At 34.5% G+C, this 17,756-nt stretch overlaps 1 protein-coding gene across 1 annotated transcript in view; it reads right to left on the bottom strand.

Moving 5' to 3' along the window:
* LOC117339153 (structural maintenance of chromosomes protein 3-like) overlaps positions 1–11,547 on the bottom strand; it is a 29,820-nt gene extending 18,273 nt beyond the window's left edge. Inside the window, exons 1-12 of the mRNA XM_033900576.1 lie at positions 11,411–11,547; positions 10,931–11,006; positions 10,279–10,317; positions 9,929–10,068; positions 9,217–9,296; positions 8,582–8,660; positions 8,276–8,393; positions 7,651–7,765; positions 5,713–5,773; positions 2,738–2,818; positions 2,030–2,194; positions 654–775 (exon numbers count right to left, since the gene is read on the bottom strand). Of these exons, the coding sequence (XP_033756467.1) occupies positions 654–775; positions 2,030–2,194; positions 2,738–2,818; positions 5,713–5,773; positions 7,651–7,765; positions 8,276–8,393; positions 8,582–8,660; positions 9,217–9,296; positions 9,929–10,068; positions 10,279–10,317; positions 10,931–11,006; positions 11,411–11,425 (1,091 nt within the window). The 5' untranslated portion in view covers positions 11,426–11,547. The remainder of the gene's footprint in view (positions 1–653; positions 776–2,029; positions 2,195–2,737; positions 2,819–5,712; positions 5,774–7,650; positions 7,766–8,275; positions 8,394–8,581; positions 8,661–9,216; positions 9,297–9,928; positions 10,069–10,278; positions 10,318–10,930; positions 11,007–11,410) is intronic.
* Between the last annotated feature and the right edge of the window lie 6,209 nt (positions 11,548–17,756).

Genomic DNA, 17,756 nt, shown 5'->3' with positions numbered 1-17,756 from the left:
ATATTGAAAGTTCACTATTTTTTTAATTACACATTGATAGTTCACTTTTTTTTTCATTACATAATGAAAGTCCACTATTTTTTTTAAATTACATATTGAAAGTTCACTATTTTTTTTAATTACATATTGAAAGTTCAATATTTTAAAATTACATATTGAAAGTTCACTATTTTTTTTTTATTATTACATATTGAAAGTTCACTATTTTCTTAATTACATATTGAAAGTTCAATATTTTAAAATTACATATTGAAAGTTCACTATTGTTTAAACTAAAATCTAAATTTTCAAATTATCATTTCTAATTGCACAGTCCACTAGACTATTGCAAATGATGGCTTCTAAAAATTCATGTTGCTTTAAGAAAACAAAAAATTGTGCAGTAATAATATGGACAGATTGATATTACGAAATGTTTCTGATAATTCTGATAAACAGACAATAAATTTACATTCTTTCAATTATATCTTTTTAAAAGAATGACTTTCAAATTTTGTGTTAATACCGATTGTCTTGTCAAAATTCAAAATGCTCCCGAGAATTCTGCTGCAAAATTCAAACAGAGGATCCTTCCTAAAAATATTAATTGGCGACATAACCTGTTATTTCTGATAAGCCTTAATTAAGATTAAGAGAGACAAGGATATCCTTACTGTTGTGTGCAGTTCTCTTCTCGACTCTGCTGAGCCTCATACTGTGGTGTTATGGCCTCCAAGGATGCCTGTGTTTTAGTTATTCTTTCGTTCACTTTCTTTTGCTCCTCTTCGGTCTTTTTCTGTCAAAAAGAATATTCAAATGTAAATTTCATTATTTTTTTTATTAATTTCCATCAAATTCAAAGGAATTGCTTTGTTAATTAGGTTTTATCTCTGTCGGATTGACCCAGATGATCAGTTGAATATCAATGTCATTTAGGGATACAGTACATTTCTACATATCCGATTGGTACATATTCAAACTTTCCATATACGAGGGCTGGTTGGTATGTTGTGAGCCTCATATTGAAAGATTTGAACTTTGCCGGACCTATTGTATTATTTTTCACACTTTCGCCAGTGGTGTTTAAGGGCCTCAATGCCATATATCAATGCCATTTTATATAACTCCTTTTCCTGGCTGTTCAGAAAGTCATACACTGCATGTTAGGGTTAGGGTGCCTGACATAGCTGTTTCTAGTTTTGGAAAAAGATGAAAGTCTGATGGAGCGCGATCAGGTGAATAATTTTGGTTTGGTTTGGTTTATTTTGTTTAATGTTCTATTAACAGCTAAGGTCATTTAAGGATGACCTCCCGTGTGTGCGACGTACATTAGTGTGTTGAGTGTGTATGTGTGTTTTTGGAGGCTGCGGTATGTTCGTGTTAAGTCTCCTTGTGATAGGCCGGAATTCTGCCGATTTATAGTGCTATCTCACTGAAGCATACTGCCGAAGACACCCAGCAGGACACCCGACCCCGTCACATTATACTGACAACGGGCCAACCAGTCGTCCCACTCCTAATATCAGAGATGAAAATGGACTAAGGGCAAAAAGGCTGAAACTTAGATTACTCAATCTTTTCAATGGGAAAAATTACAAGTTTACATTACACTGATATTCTCAAAAAGGCCGAAATCAGCCAATCAGCTGAACATTTTCACCTCTGTAATATGCTGAGCGCTAAGCAGGAACAGCAACTACCATTTTTATAGACTCTGGTATGTCTCGGCTAGGCCTTCCTCACAGGGGCGAACGCTCAACTAAAGGCCAAAAGTGAGGCATTGTCAACGGAGACATTAGGAAGAAGAAAGTTGTTAAGAAAAAAGAGAAAAGATAAGATCCCAAATTTAGTCACCTCTTACGATCGTGCAATGGGGACAGCAGGTATAATTCTTACGCCCTACCTGCAGGGCAGCAGGTGAATAAGGTGGAATCTCAATCAATTTAAAGCCACAATCATGATTGACCCTTGGCCATGTGATTTCCATTTGATTGATTAATGTAATTCTATATAAAGTCTTTTATGCTCTTGGTGACATGCTTAAACTTACCCGTGCTTTTTTGTCACCTTCTAAATCATCAAGGATGTCTTTGATATTAAGTTCCAGCTTTGCTTTCCTCTTTGTTAAATCTTGATTTTCAGATGCGATTTGTTCCTTCTCATCTAAAATGGTCTGCATTCTCGTCTTTAACTCTCGAAGATCTTTATTGATAGCCTATGTAATGCGTAAATCATTATCAGAACAAAAATCGTATATATATAGATTATTTTTAAAATTTACTTCTAATCTTTGCAGGTTGCTATTACACTTAAGTAGTCTGATTATAACATTAAAGTGGTATCATCTGATTATCACATAATTAAGATATTTTTGGAGGGGGTCATGAGGCCATTAGCCCACAATTTTCCTGAATGACCCACATGATTCAGAAAAATCCCTTAAATTTAAAAAAATGGCCCATAAATTATAATACAGATAGTTCTTTTTCTTGAAAATGACCCAACCACATGGTAACCCGAAATAATCCCTTAGTATTATAATCTGATTATTACACTAAAGTAGTATAATCTGCTGATTACAGTAGAATGTCACGTAACTGAAATTCACGTAACCAATCTGTCAATTATCGGAACTGTGTGTCCTGGTGTTAAAGGTTTTGAAAGAAAACCAGATAAAACATCACGATCGAAATCCGAAATATCAAAACATATCCCTTCCTAAATTTTTGTTATTTTTGAATAATCTTAATATTTTTACCTTGACTTTGTCATTGGAATTTTGCTGGGAATCACGCAATTTCTGTGTCTGTACACCACTTGTTTCTCGCTTTTCTTGAAGCTGGAATAAAGATTAAAGTGAATTGATATATTTCTGTTATCCAACATCAAACGTCCCCCTGTTTCATAGATGTCGTGCTGGGACAAGAGAGTAAATACTATACCATGACTACGGTCATCACAATACCACAGATGTAAAATCTATGAAATGGGCTAGAATGATTCTGTACCTAGTTTAAAAGCAAAAAGTCACAAAACATACTAAGACAAGAGGCCCATGGGGCCTGTATCGCTCACCTGGTTGGATTTGACCAAATGTCAAAATAATGTTCATGTTCAATTCCTTTTGTTTGTTAACCTCAAACAATGCTATTTATGGTTATAGCGTGGGGATCCCAACTGCTTTAAAGAAATAATGAAGTCCAGACTCTCTGTGTTTACAACATGCATTTATAACTTTATGACTAGTAGCGATTTTAAGGAATTACCTCTATTTCCCCATTAGGCGCCGCCCGTTTGGCCCCTTGGGGGTCAGAGTAACCATTTATGCAAAATCTGTTCCCCTTCCCCAAAGAATGTTTCTTACTAAATTGGGTTCAAATCCATTCATAACTTCATGACAAGTAGCGATGTGAAGGAATTACCTCTATTTCCCCATTAGGCCCCGCACCTTTGGCCCCTTGGGGGTCAGAGTCACCATTTATGCAAAATCTATTCCCCATCCCCAAAGGATGTTTCTGACCAAATTGGGTTCAAATCCATTCATAACTTTATGACTAGTAGCGATTTAAAGGAATTGCCTCAATTTCCCCTATTGGGCCCCGCCCCTCAGGCCCCTTGGGGGTCAGAGTCATCATTTATGCAAAATCTGTTCCCCTTCCCGCAAGAATGTTTCTTACCAAATTGGGTTCAAATCCATTCATAACTTTATGACTAGTAGCGATTTGAAGGAATTACCTCTATTTCCCCATTAGGCCCCGCCCCTTTAGCCCCTTGGGGGTCAGAGTAACCATTTATGCAAAATCTGTTCCCCTTCCCTGAATGATGTTTCTGACCAAATTTGGTTCAAATCCATTCATAACTTTATGACTAGTAGCGATTTGAAGGAATTACCTCTATTTCCCCTAATGGGCCCGCCCCTTTGGCCCCTCGGCGGTCAGAGTAACCATTTATGCAAAATCTGTTCCCCATCCCCAAAGGATGTTTCTGACCAAATCGGGTTCAAATCCATTCATAACTTCATGACTAGTAGCGATTTGAAGGAATTACCTCTATTTCCCCCATTAGTCCCCGCCCCTTTGGCCCCTTGGGGGTCAGAGTCACCATTTATGCAAAATCTGTTCCCCTTCCCCAAAGGATGTTTCTGACCAAATTGGGTTCAAATCCATTCATAACTTTATGACTAGTAGCGATTTAAAGGAATTGCCTCAATTTCCCCTATTGGGCCCCGCCCCTCAGGCCCCTTGGGGTTCAGAGTCACCATTTATGCAAAATCTGTTCCCCTTCCCGCAAGAATGTTTCTTACCAAATTGGGTTCAAATCCATTCATAACTTTATGACTAGTAGCGATTTGAAGGAATTACCTCTATTTCCCCATTAGGCCCCGCCCCTTTAGCCCCTTGGGGGTCAGAGTAACCATTTATGCAAAATCTGTTCCCCTTCCCTGAAGGATGTTTCTGACCAAATTTGGTTCAAATCCACTCATAACTTCATGACTAGTAGCGATTTGAAGGAATTACCTCTATTTCCCCTAATGGGCCCGCCCCTTTGGCCCTTCGGGGGTCAGAGTAACCATTTATGCAAAATCTGTTCCCCATCCCCAAAGGATGTTTCTGACCAAATCGGGTTCAAATCCATTCATAACTTCATGACTAGTAGCGATTTGAAGGAATTACCTCTATTTCCCCCATTAGGTCCCGCCCCTTTGGCCCCTTGGGGGTCAGAGTCACCATTTATGCAAAATCTGTTCCCCTTCCCCAAAGGATGTTTCTGACCAAATTGGGTTCAAATCCATTCATAACTTTATGACTAGTAGCGATTTAAAGGAATTGCCTCAATTTCCCCTATTGGGCCCCGCCCCTCAGGCCCCTTGGGGGTCAGAGTCACCATTTATGCAAAATCTGTTCCCCTTCCCGCAAGAATGTTTCTTACCAAATTGGGTTCAAATCCATTCATAACTTTATGACTAGTAGCGATTTGAAGGAATTACCTCTATTTCCCCATTAGGCCCCGCCCCTTTAGCCCCTTGGGGGTCAGAGTAACCATTTATGCAAAATCTGTTCCCCTTCCCTGAAGGATGTTTCTGACCAAATTTGGTTCAAATCCACTCATAACTTCATGACTAGTAGCGATTTGAAGGAATTACCTCTATTTCCCCTAATGGGCCCGCCCCTTTGGCCCTTCGGGGGTCAGAGTAACCATTTATGCAAAATCTGTTCCCCATCCCCAAAGGATGTTTCTGACCAAATCGGGTTCAAATCCATTCATAACTTTATGACTAGTAGCGATTTAAAGGAATTGCCTCAATTTCCCCTATTGGGCCCCGCCCCTCAGGCCCCTTGGGGGTCAGAGTCACCATTTATGCTGACATAATGTTGACGGACGGACGCCGGACGACAGACGACGGACGACGGACGACGGACGCTGCACCATGGCATAAGCTCACCGGACCTTCGGTCCAGGTGAGCTAATAAAGTATATCTTTCATGGCCGATGATTACTTTGAATTATCTACTGAGTCGCAACACTTCCACTTTTATATCAAATCGCTAAGGGGTTCACAGGGCCTGTATTATTCATGTAGATTTTTGATATAATAAAACTGACTTTTTTTTCCAACGTGCTACATTTTTACAGATTTGATTGAATTCATCGATTTATATCAAATTTATATGACTTAAGTAATAAATAATTTTTACACTTTAGAAATGATTTTTGTATGGATTAATTTCTTACATCATCCAGTTTCTTTCTGGTATCTCTCAGCTCATGGTCATGTATGGTGTATTCCAGGGACCTGTACAACAAATACGACAATGTTAAACTTTCAACATGCATGCCAATCTAGCTTTATGACCTTATTGTTTCATATATAAATAGCTGATTAGGGCTATAGGTTTTTAGTTGGTAATCAATCAAAGCTATTCTAGGGATCTGATTACAAGGAAATCATCAAATGACAAATTCCATGAATGCAACATTGTTAAAGGTCTCAAAGAGTTATAATAAATATTTCACCCGATTACAAAACAATTTTTACAATTTTACTGATATTAAACTGCTCATGTTGAAGCAAAAGTCTGTGTGTCATGCAGTAAAATGATAACATAGCAATGACAACTATATTACTGATATTTATTGGTGTTTTTGTCCAAGTTACATAATGAAAAAAAAAAAATGCTACTGACTGCCTATTTTCAATTTACAGAAACTAAACTAGTCTTATAAGAATAGAAATAAACTGACTAAAACATGAACATAATTGTAGAAATGCAATAGTGCATAAATATCTGAAATACTATATTTGCTAAATCTTGTAATAAATAGCGAGCCTGATATAATCAGCATCTGTTGCCACTTTAGTCCTTCAAATTTCCTTGTACGCTTTTATTCATATTCCCTTTTTTTCAATAAGCATATTCAATTCAAAGACACCAATGGGGCTGACTGAATATTTTTGAAAAACATGGAAAGTTTAGTTATCATCTGCATAGTGTTCCGAATTAAACTATTTTCGTTATGAACAAGTCACTTCCAATTAGTGTTGGGAATCGGTTGAATTTTTGTGATCGATCATCACTTGTGTGTAACCGATCGATGATCGATTAAAATCGATTAATTTCCGAATGTATTTTTTGTATTCATGTCACAATATTTTGTGAAATGCTTTCAACAACAATTTCAGTAACTAATAAACTGTTATACCTACATGTATACTATCTTTATACCTACATGTATACTATCTTCCTGTGTGTTTATTTGTTTATTACACAGATAAAAATGAACCAAAATTGTTTTTTTTAATAATGTTATTCAACACATAAAAAAAACAACAAAAGGATTGTTTATTGGAGTATTTAGCTAATTGGAATTTTTTGCACGGGCTGTAAAATGCTTTAATCCATCTGTTATCGAAAGTCTAATATACTTTGAAAACGAAAGTAGAACTGTGACTTACCATTGAAGGAATACGACTTTCTGCACATTTTACAAATAGTTTTCGTCATATTTAAAGTATCGGTACTTAACGGACCTTCTGCTTCTTGTTTTCATTAAAAACCAAAATGTTTCCATAAAACTGACCCTGTGCGCTTTCCGAGAAGAAAGATCGTATACGTTAGCGTTGCTTCCATAGCTAGTCGCTTATGTTCTCACAAACAAAATCTTAGTCATCAGTACGTTTGCATTCCCCCTAGTATTACTACACTGTACCAGTTAATGTGACGCTTGATTTTGTATGATACAAGCATAACCATTTCCTGCAAGCGACTGTGTTGTAGACATTGTCAAGCTGAATTTGCGTATGTTTATCTGAAATCCGGTTAATATATTTTCATAAAACCTGATGTAGGGCACTTCCGACGAAACTCGATTACAGATTTCTTACTCGATTAATTGATCAAACGTCTCAAACAAGTGATACTCGACGAACTCGATTAATCGGAACACCACTACTTCCAATGTACACTATCCATGTTTTCGTTTCTTTTTTATCATAAGTATAAGTTGTGAATGTTGATTTCAGAATATAAATACAACATGAAGACAATATTTGTTACTCGTCCCGTCGGACAAGTGTTTTGATACTTTCACTTGTCCGACAGCAATTTAGTCTGATACCGGACAAGCAGACAAGCCTTAATGTCGACCCCTGATTAATATTTGTAATTTTACCTTCTCATCTTGTCCCATTTTTGGTATTCTTTCAATTCTTCCTTCTCTTCCTCAAGTGTTGCCAATCTTTCCTCAATATACTTCAACAGATCATTAATTTTCTCTCGTTTCCCCTCTGTATTAAATGGAAAGTTCACGATTCAAACATATATCAAATTTGTCATACCTTGAGCCCAGACAGGGATATCTGCACGTTAGTCCATTTCCAGTTTATAAACGAAATTATTTCATATGATAGGCTACCAGATTTGCCATGACCTGTGAACATTTGACCTAGAAGTACTGGAATTAAATGAAAAATATATATCCTGTTCATTCAATCCCTGTTATACTGTATTTGACCTAATTAAGCACACTGCCCCTATAAGCTTACCCTAACCTTTTTCCTCAGGAAAAGAAGATGGGTCTATCAATAGACATATTAAAAGTTCTCCTCACTGACCTGCCAATAATCTTCAGTCTTTTTAACTTAAAACCTGGATTCATTACATAAAAGTATGTAAATGGTATAAATGAACAAAAAATAAACAGAAAAAAAAAAAAAAAAAAAAATGCTGTGTGCTTATTATTAGGTCGAATACAGTAATTGTACATAATCATTATATGCATTTGTAAATATACTTGCCTGACTCTCGCAGAATTACTTTACTTTCTTCTTTCCTTTCATCGTAAACTTTAGTGCCTGCTACTTCACGTAAAAGTTTCAATCGCTGGGAATCTGGAGCCGTTGCCATTTGATTAATCTACAAATAATTTTGTGTGTAAATAGCAAACACTGCATCACTCGTAATATTCTTTCACAATATACTGCCGAAATTTCAAAATTTTAGTTATCCTCAAACTGATCAAATCGTGATGAATGATAGCCTTTAAACGCTACTACATGCAATGTCAGGGGGAAGACAATAGTATTGTCAAAGTATCTACATACCTTTCCTTGTTTTACGATATAATAGGGATTACTTCGCGAGAATCCAGCACTTTCTAAGAGATTCATGACATCACCTTTCCTGAAAGTGTAATATTTCCCAACATTGAAAGCAGTGTAGATACACCATGGTATTTTTTTTTTACTTCAATCCTACATCACAATTTATTGACATTTTCATATATTTGATAAGGAAGAATTCTGAATTAAGCAGACTAGTTTCACAATTCTTTGAAACACAACTCCTACTGTTGACTCTTGTGAACTGATATTTGTAATTTATTTATCATGAATTTGCATTGTACATTGGACAATGAAGTTCAAAATACAACCCTTCATCACCGTGACAATGATAAAACAGGAAGATATATTTTTTTTTATCTAAACTGTTTCCAAATTAGGTTGAATGAGATATAAATTTCCTGCTTTTTATCTCTGACATTTAAGTCTGAGTGTTGTAGTTAAGTACCTCACTTTCATTCATATTCAAAAACTTTTATTTCCTTAATGGGAGCCACTGTGTTTAAAATTAAATTTTCAAATTGTTGGAGATTTTTTTTTTCAAATTGCAAATGAACACTTAAGTACATTCTACTTTCAACTTTGTCTTTGAGTGTCAGATTAACCATAATACATACGTGACCATTTTCTTGTCAAGAAAATACTGATCTTTCTTAGATCCGATGACACGCCGAAGCACGACTTCATCTTTTTCAATCTGTCAAAAATAATCAAATAAAACAAAAATGAAATTAATTATACTACATGTGCCCAAAATCAGAATGTTTGAGCCGTATTTCTGCATGGTATTATAGCACATTTCCTCCACATTATGCCATAACACTCATTTTTGTCAATATTTAGTCTTTGATTCACAGAGCAGCAAATTGCCTAAATGGTTGAAATTCTTAGATTTATTGAACATGAAAAACAAATTACAGACAATGATTTTACAAAACCCATTTTTATGACACACATATAGATTTATTGATCTTGCCTGAAGCTAGATTGACAACTATCACCATTTTTTTTCAGAATTTCAGAAATCTGAAGGGTCAAAACATGTCAAATTGACATGTCCCTCCAATCCCAAGAGTCATATATATATTTTTGGGGGGTCAAAAACTTTCAAGGTTCTACAGTATGCCCAGTTAATTGTTATGTATATATACTGTAAAGACAAATGGCATTTTTGAGAGCTTTATTTTTTACTTTTGCCATATCTAGTAGTACAGGTGGATACACAATTCTGTGAACTGCAAGAGTTGTGTCCCCTTTCATGGAATTCCAGATACTCATTATCAGCCTTTGCTTCTGACATAATTTCTGAAAATGCATAAAAAAACTTACAGGTATTCTGTTGTCACTGTTGTCAAATATTATTTCCACAAAGGCAGAGATGACACGAGGCCCAGTTCCCTCGTGCAACAACGCCTGTCTCTGCTCAGGTCTCAGGTGACTGAATTCGTCCGACAGCACAAACTGGATGGCTGAAAAATTAAGAACATGCATATGTTTAGAATTATTTTAACAGGATCAAAATTAATATTGGCTATTATGAAAAAAGAATAGATGGATAAATCTTGTACAAAACTTTATTTTCATATTTTGAACTTACAAAAGTATAGAAAATAACAAATTGTGTATAATTTCTCCCAAATGGATGCAGAATGTATTAATTGTTGTCCTTAAAAACTCACCATAGAAGAAGTTACTTTTCCCCGACCCATTTCTGCCAACTGTAAATGAAAACATTAAATGTTATGAGATGAAATTGATTTAAAGCCATGTATATTATACACAATAATTTCTAGTTTTAATGCCATTGAGATCATCGATATGTCACAGAAAAGAATAGCACTTGTGAAATGTAAGGGTTAATGTAAAATTACCTCAATGATTTTATCATGCATCTGCAATATTTTTTTTCAGATTTATGCAGTACCAAACGAGTAAGGACCTCATTGAAAACAAGCTAGCAAGCAGCTTTCATGGATTATCCTTGGTATAAGCTGACTTGTATTACTTCTGGCAAATTGGTGTTATTGTGATATTTGTAATACTTACTGTGATATAAATTAATATGTAATATTTATTTAAATATAAGATCTGTGATAATTATAAAATTTGTATCATGCTTTTACTTATTATCAACAAAACATACACAGTTAACAATAGGCCTACTTGATAATCAAATTTGACATGCGAATTCAATCTGGATGTATATATCACCTCATCAAATTATCCGGCAGATGATCGAAACCCTGTATGACCATCATTTAAATCCCCCCCCCCCCCCCCCCCGAACAATTCCTGTAACCCAGGTTTGCAAGTAATATAAATATATATTACCAATGACATTATGTTTAGGACTGAAAGGCTCCACCACAGTCTGGTCCCTGTAGCTTCTGAAACCTTGGATAATAACCTGAAAAGAAAGTAAACGTACTTTCTACTATTTTATAGACAATTTATTGACATGTTATTATCAATATGATTACGAAAACCTTTTCTTCATCGAAATCAACAATTCCAGCAACATCTTCAAACCCAACTCGAAGGACAGTCCATGTCACCAGCAGGTGTATTCGCAGTAAAATGACTAATTTCTTGAAAATTTAAAAGCAATGCTTTAACTTTCGATCAAATTGCAAAGCAGATGACACACATACATGCGTTTTCTGAAATATTATATTGTTTATCAGATGCGCGTCGGCAGTTAGCGTCCCTGAACAGTTTCTGATAACCGATGCGCTCAATAATTCGCTACGATTCAACCGATATGTACAAAAAACATAAATGGCACAAATGCATCATCATCATTTTTCTTACCTGTTTGATATACATTATCAGTTGACGGTTAATACAGTATCATATCGACACAGTCTTCAAGAAAACATAAAAGAAAGGGACGAAGTTTTTGTTTACAAATTGCAAATGGCGGCAAATAGATTAGGTCGCTTAAGTATCCGAAAATCAAAAACAAACAAAATTGATGTTGTTTGAAGTCGATGATATGATAATTATTTTTCATTGTTACTTTGAATAATGTATGAAACACATTAAAAATTAACAAAATATGCAAGGAATCTCTGACACAGGAATAATTATTTTGTTTGTTTTAAGCGAGCCTATACACAAATAGGCGGGAATACATTCAAGAGGCCTTTCCACAGGGGCAATGATAATGTATACAACACAATATTTCAAGAGCAAATTAAGAAAAGAGAACTTTTACGCATATCAATTATTTATATATAAAACACATATAATTAATATCAGTTATTATATATATATATAGATTATGCGCCCCTGTCGATAACTATTTGGCGCGTAATTTCCCAGTAAGTGATATCAGTATATATATGGCAGGCCGTTATTTTTTACCCATTTTGTTCAGATATATTCTGTTTTTGAATTAGAGATATATATGTATTTTAATTAGAGACATATTTATTTAGAGTAGAGATATCTGTATTATTTGTATAAAATACAGATATCTGTACAGTATTTTAAATATATATATATATATATATATATCTATTTTCTATCAAATACAGACATCTTTAAATTAAAAAAAAAATCTTAATTTGAATTTTAACGAGAGATATTTCTATATAAAATACAGATATCTCTAACTATTAAATAAATACATATTTAAGAGATATATAACAGATATATGACTATTTGAATACAGATATGAATTAAAAAAAAAAGGGCTACCTTTTACTCATTTAATCCAGATATCTGTGTTTTTATTAATTGAATATATCTCAATCTATTGACAACACATACATATATCTGTATTTAAAATAAAGATATCTTTAATTATATTAGAGATATACGTATTTAAAATAGAGATGCAATCTCTCTGTAATTTAGATACATATATATATCTGTACTTCAAATAGAAGGACGCGGTGGCGAGTGGTTAAGGTGTCCCAACACTTTAACACCAGCCCTCCACCTCTGGGTTGCGAGTTCGAAACCTACGTGGGGCAGTTGCCAGGTACTGACCGTAGGCCGGTGGTTTTTCTCCGGGTACTCTGGCTTTCCTCCACCTCCAAAACCTGGCACGTCCTTAAATGACTCTGGCTGTTAATAGGACGTAAAACAAACTAAACCAAACAAACTTCAAATAGACATATGTTTATTTTCTTTTAGATACAGATATCTGTATTTTAAGATATCTCTATTTGAATTATGTCTCTAATTATCTAAATACAGATATCTGAATAAATAGATAAAAACCTAGACGACTTAGGCTAATTGCCATTCCTTATTGCCTAAATGGTATGGCTAAGCCGTTTTTAATATTTATATCACTTAAACGAGGCTAAGTGTTTTATTTCTATGTCAGGTTTGCCTATAGTTGCCATTTTGGTATGTAAGGATTTTGAGAATGCGAAAGCAATGGTGCTATATTGTATTCTCCAAAACAATAGATGTCATTTGTTTGTCATGATCACAAACGAAGGGTTTTAGATATACTGTACTAGATGTATTATATTATATTGTTCAGCAGTACACTGATGCTATATGTATTTTACGTAGATAGTGGTAATCTGTTTTACTTCCTTAATAATATTTATAACTTCCGTTATAATATGCATTCCGAATTAATCGGTATTACTTTCCGTTACAATTAGTATTATTTTCCGTAATTATATGTATTGCATCCATAATAATCTGTCTTACTTCCGTAATAGTCTGTATTACTTCTTAGTAGTCTGTATCACTTTCTTAATAGTCTATATTACTTCTTAATAGTCTGTATTACTTTAATATTACTTAATATTACTTTCTTAATAATTTGTATTACTTCTTAATAGTCTGTATTACTTCTTAATAGTCTATATTACTTTCTTAATAGTCTGTATTACTTTAATATTACTTAATATCACTTTCTTAATTGTATGTATTACTTCCGTAATAGTCTGTATTACTTCCGTAATCGTCTGTATTACTTCCGTAATAGTCTGTATTACTTTCTTAATAGTCTGTATTACTTCCGTAATAGTCTGTATTACTTCCGTAATAGTCTGTATTACTTCGTAATTGTCTGTATTACTTCCGTAATAGTCTGTATTACTTCCGTAATAGTCTGCATTACTTCCGTAATTGTCTGTATTACTCTGTATATCTTCCGTAATAGTCTGTATTACTTCCGTAATTGTCTGTATTACTTCCGTAATAGTCTGTATTACTTCCGTAATAGTCTGTATTAGTTCGTAATAGTCTGTATTACTTCCGTAATTGTCTGTATTACTTCCGTAATAGTCTGTATTACTTCCGTAATAGTCTGCATTACTTCCGTAATTGTCTGTATTACTCTGTATTACTTCCGTAATAGTCTGTATTACTTCCGTAATTGTCTGTATTACTTCCGTAATAGTCTGTATTACTTCCGTAATAGTCTGTATTAGTTCGTAATAGTCTGTATTACTTCCGTAATTGTATGTATTACTTCCGTAATAGTCTGTATTACTTCCGTAATTGTCTGTATTACTTCTTAATAGTCTGTATTACTTCCGTAATTGTCTGTATTACTTCTTAATAGTCTGTATTACTTCCTTAATTGTCTGTATTACTTCCGTAATTGTCTGTTTTACTTCTTAATAGTCTGTATTATTTCCGTAATAGTCTGTATTACTTCCATAATAGTCTGTATTACTTCTTAATAGTCTGTATTATTTCCGTAATAGTCTGTATTACTTCCGTAATTGTCTGTATTACTTCTTAATAGTCTGTATTACTTCCTTAATTGTCTGTATTACTTCCGTAATTGTCTGTATTACTTCCGTAATAGTCTGTATTACTTCGTAATTGTCTGTATTACTTCCGTAATAGTCTGTATTACTTTCTTAATAGTCTGTATTACTTCTTAATAGTATGTATTACTTTCTTAATAGTCTATATTACTTTCTTAATAGTCTATATTACTTAAATATTACTTAATATTACTTTCTTAATAGTCTGTATTACTTCCGTAATAGTCTGTATTACTTCCGTAATAATCTGTATTACTTCCGTAATAATCTGTATTACTTCCGTAATAGTCTGTACTACTTCCGTAATTGTCTGTATTACTTCCGTAATAGTCTGTATTACTTCCGTAATAGTCTGCATTACTTCCGTAATTGTCTGTATTACTCTGTATTACTTCCGTAATAGTCTGTATTACTTCCGTAATTGTCTGTATTACTTCCGTAATAGTCTGTATTACTTCCGTAATAGTCTGTATTACTTCCGTAATAATCTGTATTACTTCCGTAATAGTCTGTATTACTTCCGTAATTGTCTGTATTAGTTCGTAATAGTCTGTATTACTTCCGTAATAGTCTGTATTACTTCCGTAATAGTCTGTATTACTTCCGTTATTGTCTGTATTACTTCCGTAATTGTCTGTATTACTTCCGTTATTGTCTGTATTACTTCCGTAATTGTCTGTATTTCTTCCGTAATAGTCTGTATTACTTCCGTAATTGTCTGTATTAGTTCGTAATAGTCTGTATTACTTCCGTAATTGTCTGTATTACTTCCGTAATAGTCTGTATTACTTCCGTAATAGTCTGTATTACTTCCGTAATTGTCTGTATTAGTTCGTAATAGTCTGTATTACTTCCGTAATAGTCTGTATTACTTCCGTAATAGTCTGTATTACTTCCGTTATTGTCTGTATTACTTCCGTAATTGTCTGTATTACTTCCGTTATTGTCTGTATTACTTCCGTAATTGTCTGTATTTCTTCCGTAATAGTCTGTATTACTTCCGTAATTGTCTGTATTAGTTCGTAATAGTCTGTATTACTTCCGTAATTGTCTGTATTACTTCCGTAATAGTCTGTATTACTTCCGTAATAGTCTGTATTACTTCCGTTATTGTCTGTATTACTTCCGTAATAGTCTGTATTACTTCCGTAATAGTCTGTATTACTTCCGTAATTGTCTGTATTACTTCCGTAATAGTCTGTATTACTTCCGTAATAGTCTGTATTACTTCCTTAATTGTATGTATTACTTCCGTAATTGTCTGTATTACTTCCGTAATAGTCTGTATTACTTCCGTAATTGTCTGTATTACTTCCGTAATAGTCTGTATTACTTCCATAATAGTCTGTATTACTTCAGTAATTGTCTGTATTACTTCCGTAATAGTCTGTATTACTTCCGTAATAGTCTGTATTACTTCCATAATAGTCTGTATTACTTCAGTAATTGTCTGTATTACTTCCGTAATAGTCTGTATTACTTCCGTAATAGTCTGTATTACTTCCGTAATTGTCTGTATTACTTCCGTAATTGTCTGTATTACTTCCGTTATAATTTGTATCACTTCCGTAATAATCTGTGTTATTTTCGTTATAATCTGTATTAATTCCATGATAATCTGTGTTATTTTCGTTATAATCTGTATTACTTCCGTAATAATCTGTGTTATTTTCGTAATAATTTGTATTACTTCCGTAATAATCTGTGTTATTTTCGTTATAATCTGTATTAATTCCATGATAATCTGTACAACATCCGTAATAATCTATTATCATTAAAATACTTTTATTGTAATTAATGTCAGCCTCCTTCTTTGGGATGGCTATGACACATTAAATGCTGAATTTTAGGTCATCTGACCCGAAGGATCAGGATGACCTATACCCATCGTTCCACCAGTGGGATTCAGCTCTAACTTACCAGAAAGGATCTTGAGATGGTTCTTATCAAGTGTTGTTATTATTTGGGTCGATCCAAAATATCCAAGATGGCCGTCATGGCCAAAGGTGCCACTATACTCGGTACAGTATCTAACATAGGTTCGTTATGGTCAGTGTCCGTATTGTACAGGAGTATCTAACATAGGTTCGTTATGGTCAGTGTCCGTATTGTACAGGAGTATCTAACATAGGTTCGTTATGGTCAGTGTCCGTATTGTACAGGATTATCTAACATAGGTTCGTTATGGTCAGTGTCCGTATTGTACAGGAGTATCTAACATAGGTTCGTTATGGTCAGTGTCCGTATTGTACAGGAGTATCTAACATAGGTTCGTTATGGTCAGTGTCCGTATTGTACAGGAGTATCTAACATAGGTTCGTTATGGTCAGTGTCCGTATTGTACAGGAGTATCTAACATAGGTTCGTTATGGTCAGTGTCCGTATTGTACAGGAGTATCTAACATAGGTTCGTTATGGCCAGTGTCCGTATTGTACAGGAGTATCTCACATAGGTTCGTTATGGTCAGTGTCCGTATTGTACAGGAGTATCTAACATAGGTTCGTTATGGTCAGTGTCCGTATTGTACAGGAGTATCTAACATAGGTTCGTTATGGTCAGTGTCCGTATTGTACAGGAGTATCTAACAGGAGTTCCACAGGGTTCTGTTCTTGGTCCGCTGTTATTCTTATCATTTATAAATGATATTACCGTTATTTTACTTTCACTAATACTTCCAAGAATTTTTGCTGATGACACATCTCTATCATTTTCATTTTACGATGCAATAGAAATAGATCATGTAATGAATTATGATTTAGCTGTAACTGAGGACTGGGCTGGAAAATGGAATGTAAATTTTAATCCCTCTGAAACAAATATAGTGCTTTTTTTGGTCATCTAGGGTCAGAACGACATATAACCATTGTATTTCATCCGTCGTCGTCCGCTGTCCGTGAGGTTTTCTTTCAAACTTCTTCTTTGCCATGGCAGCTCTATATTGAAAAATGTATTTCAAACTTCTCTCTCCAGTTCGGCTGGTGCCATTGAGCTGGAAATTAGTGGGGGTGTAAAGGAAGGGAAATTGACAAAGTGTTGTTATTTTTCGGCCTCGTAAAAACTTTGATGTGGCAGCCACGGCGGCCATTTTATAACATGATCGTGAAATCCTAAAGATGTTTTAAGCCACGTCTCACGCTCTATCAGTGAGATGCAGCTCTCATTCAGTTCGGTCTTGCTGCAATGGTCGCCATTTTGAAAAAAAAAAAAACCAACAACAATATTTTCTATTTGACAGAATGTTCGAGGACTTCTTTCCATTATAACGGTTTCCGTGGCAGATGTCGACCACTGGCTCGGTAACACAAGATATGGAAAGCTGCAGGTTGATGAAGATGTTGAAGTTATATAGTTAACCATATACTGTTTCATTTGGAAAAGAAAAAAAAATAAAGAACATTTTTGTTGC

This window comes from Pecten maximus, chromosome 12 (assembly GCF_902652985.1).
Source record: "Pecten maximus chromosome 12, xPecMax1.1, whole genome shotgun sequence".
Taxonomy (NCBI): domain Eukaryota; kingdom Metazoa; phylum Mollusca; class Bivalvia; order Pectinida; family Pectinidae; genus Pecten; species Pecten maximus.
This window is presented reverse-complemented; position numbering and strand designations above follow the sequence as displayed.